The sequence below is a fragment of the Nanorana parkeri genome, unplaced genomic scaffold, assembly GCF_000935625.1.
Source record: "Nanorana parkeri isolate BGI_ZX_2015 unplaced genomic scaffold, ASM93562v1 scaffold1267, whole genome shotgun sequence".
Classification (NCBI taxonomy): domain Eukaryota; kingdom Metazoa; phylum Chordata; class Amphibia; order Anura; family Dicroglossidae; genus Nanorana; species Nanorana parkeri.
This window is the reverse complement of record NW_017307535.1, coordinates 471,972-475,803: the sequence shown is the minus strand read 5'-3', so window position 1 is coordinate 475,803 and position 3,832 is coordinate 471,972. Positions and strand designations below refer to the sequence as shown.

General features: G+C 49.2%; 1 protein-coding gene across 1 annotated transcript in view; it reads right to left on the bottom strand.

The window, feature by feature from the left end:
* The window catches only part of GARS (glycyl-tRNA synthetase), a 41,336-nt gene that overhangs the window by 26,695 nt on the left and 10,809 nt on the right, over positions 1-3,832 (bottom strand). The window contains exons 2-3 of the mRNA XM_018568965.1: positions 2,275-2,376; positions 98-200 (exon numbers count right to left, since the gene is read on the bottom strand). Of these exons, the coding sequence (XP_018424467.1) occupies positions 98-200; positions 2,275-2,376 (205 nt within the window). The remainder of the gene's footprint in view (positions 1-97; positions 201-2,274; positions 2,377-3,832) is intronic.

The window sequence follows — 3,832 nt, the reverse complement described above, 5'->3', positions numbered from 1 at the left end:
CTAACCCCCCCCCCCCCCCCCCTACACTGAGTGGCAACATTTCGTTCTTTCTTTGCGATTCTCTCCAGTCTTTGAATAAGTCAGGACTTTCACTTACCTCCATAGATGGCAAAAGCCTGGTCATAAAAGAAGCGCCTTTTCAGTGTGTCCTCCATCTTGGCCCGGTCCACAATATCATCCTTGGGCTGAAGAGACAGCTCCTGTAAAAACAAATAGCAGATCAGTGGGACTAATCTGAAAGTCCCTACGTGGCAGCGGGTTGTCAGGATGGCATGTCAATTTTCTACTGCAGTCGTTCTTCCTACTCCATCTTATAAAATTGAATGAGGCCGTAAGGGAAAGCCATACTAATGGCAGCCACAAGCAGTTGCTTGAAGGGGGCCGAGCCACACATGCACAGTAAGTGGCCATTTTCAATAGAAAGGCTGTGCGGCTCGGAGCAAGACCGCACAGCAAAGTTCACCTAATCGTGGCTGAGGTTACAGAGAACACCACGTGGGCAGCACTACTATGTCCAAAATATGGATGTAGAGTTGTACTTTACAAAGAACCTGTTAAAAACTGGAATTTGTAAGAATCTAAAAGGTCTACACTTAAAAAGGAGAACTATGGGGTTAAGTCGTTTCCCCATAGTTCTCCTTAGGGTAACGGGAGGACACAAACTAGCGTCCTCCCGTCACCCTAGGCTCAGTATACTGCGAGCTATAGCTCGCGGTATACCGAGATGCCTCAGCTGAAGCGGATCCCGACAATTGTGCCGGGATCCGCCCAGCTGCGTGACTGACAGCTGGCTCTGCCTATGTAGAGGCAGAGCCAGCTGTACCCGCCCCCTCCCCCGACCTTTCCTCCAGTCAGCGCTGGCGGATCGGAGCAGGGAGGGGGGAATCCAGCCCCTCCCCTGTCACAGCAGAGAGCCGTGACAGGATCGAGAGGTGAGCGAATGCCGGTATCTGTTCGCTCACCTGTGAGTCTCATTGTCACAGGTCGGCTAGAACTATGAGGCGAGTGGAAATCACTCCCCTCATAGTTCTCCTTTAAGCTGTTATAATAATTCAGCCTTACCTCTCAGGGACGGGTGTGTGTGCTCTTATTTGTATTTTCTCCCTGCCAGAGCAGCACTATCAGCCCAATGTCAAATCAGCTATAGGGGCCTTACAGTCTGTCCCCTGATTGAGAATAGGGCTGATAACAGACACCCTGTCTGGGCTGTTGGAGGAAGGTAAAGCTGTCAAAGATCAAAGCCTTTAGTTTATATGGCAAATGCCGCAGCCCTTAGTCCTGACGGTACCTTTCATAGTGTCTTTATGTAGCCCGCTCTTCAGGCATGTATAATTACCCAGCCATAATCCCTCACCATCTCCCCATTGCAGTATTTCTGCATGTCCAAGCTGTCTAAGGTGTCAGAACTTAGAAGGATGACATCATGGCACCCCGCCATCACGATAGTATGTAGTAAGCCTGGTGACTGGCTGCTGAGACGCAACTACTGTCACCTAGGTATGTCACATGCGCCCCCATACCCAGAATCAAGGGAGCACCTTGGCAAGCATACACGGCGGGCATGGGGTTGGCTATCTCCAGACATTGCCTCTTTGCTCTGAATGGCCTTTGAAGACAAAAACCTGGTTCAGTTACATCACCGCCTGGATGCCCATGTGATGCAGGTTTTACTTACTGGTGCATTAGTGATCGGTTTTGATATAATCTGGGTGTTCCCACTGCGAGTGAAGGATGCCAACTAAAGGAGGAGCATCACCATTCAAGCTAGTCACCAGCCAAAATTATAGCTTCATGGAACTATTGCTACTCCTAGTTAGAAATTTACATATACTGGGTAAGAAGTTATGCACAACGCACAGTGTATAGATACAAGGCCTTCTCATGGTTTATTACCACCTCTTGCACAATTCCAGGAAAGACTGTGTACAGTTCTACTTTTAAAAATAGATTTTTTGTATATAAAAGGAGAGATCTGCCCAAATTTTGAGCACCATATGTAATAGCGGAGCCCCCAAACATGACTCAGCAGTGTTCTCAGGGTGGCCTGTTCACAAGTGGGTGACAGCTCTAACATTTAGAATTAGGAGTAACATCGAAGGTTCCAACCCTTTCCCGTGCTAGAAGAATACGTTTTGCCTGAAGTCCCACTTTGAGGTCTAAGTTCGAATGGGAAAGTTCTTTGTACAACATAACATTCACCTAACTGGTTTCTTCCCAATAAAGCCTGCTGTAAAGTTTTTGCTTGAGAATCATTGTGTGGGGGAAGATTTGTACCTTGGCTTCGAAGATCCTCTTCCGGGCTTTCAGCTCTGCCACGGCTCGGTCCACATCGACCTGAGGAGCTTTCTCTTCTTTTAGCTTTCGTACCAGGTCGCCCTGCAAGACAGAGAGGAGGGTCAAGACAAGAGCCTTGTAAACCTGAGAAAGGGCCATGACATGTACACAAGAACCCTACTGGGCCCAATAAAACCCACAGAGCATTTCTCTAATATATGTAGAGATCAGGATTCCGGACACAAGGAATAAGAGGGGGGGATTCCGGAAGAATGGGTGACCATAGACCAATGGGGCGACAGTGAGGCAATCCTTGATGAAAAAGCAGACAACGGACAAACAGGGGGACAATGGGGTCATTGTGGGTGAAAAGGGCGATAGTGGGTGAATATCATTGACAAAATAAATTGGTCTACCTTTTTATAGTGCACCCAAAACCCGAACCAACGATGTCCTTACATTACATGTTCCTTAAAGGAGAACTATGAGATGAGTGATTTTCACTCACCTCATAGTTCTAGCTGACCTGTGACAATGAGACTGTCACAGGTCGGCTCAGTAGATCGGGAGGTGAGCGAACACATACCGGCGTTCGCTCACCTCTCGATCCTGTCACGGCTCTCTGCCGTGACAGGGGAGGGGCTGGATTCCCCCCTCCCCGCTCCGATCCGCCAGCGCTGACTGGCGGAACGGACGGGGGAGGGGGCGGGTACAGCTGGCTCTGCCTCTAGATAGGCAGAGCCAGCTGTCACTCACGCAGCTGGGTGGATCTCAACGTCAAGGTCGGGATCCGCTCCGGCGTCTCAGTATACCGCGAGCTGTAGTGAGCTTAGGGTAACTGGAGGGCGCTAGTTTGTGTCCCCCCGTTACCCTAATGAGAACTATGGGGAAAAACACTGACCCCAGTTTAAATGGCAAAAAGTTTACACAGTGACTTTGTCCTTGAATTAAAAATATGTAAAGACACAGATCCAGACCTTCAGTCTGGGCGTATTGAGTAAAAAGTCTGTGGTCGCCGGCAGACGATCAGCAGACACCGGCAGACACCCGTAAGTGGTCAGCAGTCGCCGGCAGATGCCAGTAAGTGGTGAGCATACGCCGGCAGGTGGTCCACAGTCCCCGACAGACACCTGTAGGTGGTCCGCAGTCTCTAGAGAGTCATTATTTCATACACTACTACCCATGGAGCCAAAATCCTGGACATGAGAAGGTTTAGGTTCAAACTAAACAACTGATGCAACCTGACTTTGCCTTGTTACACTGTTGTGCACGCAGGAGAAGCGATGTGTCATGTAAGACTTCTGTATAAGCTGCCACTTTACGAGCAGCCAAGCCACTCGACGCTGTAGGTCTGCTTGTGATGCAACTTAATGACCTAAAGCCACCACTTTCAGGTTCTAATCCATTGTTATTACAGCGATGCAAGGGGGCTCAGGCTAAGCGTGACACTGACTCACGTCAACCAGAATCCTCAGGTTACAATGACATTCTCCCCGAAAGACATTCGGAAATATGGCTGCCATGCCGGGAACTGCTTGTGTACAGCCTGGAAAGATAT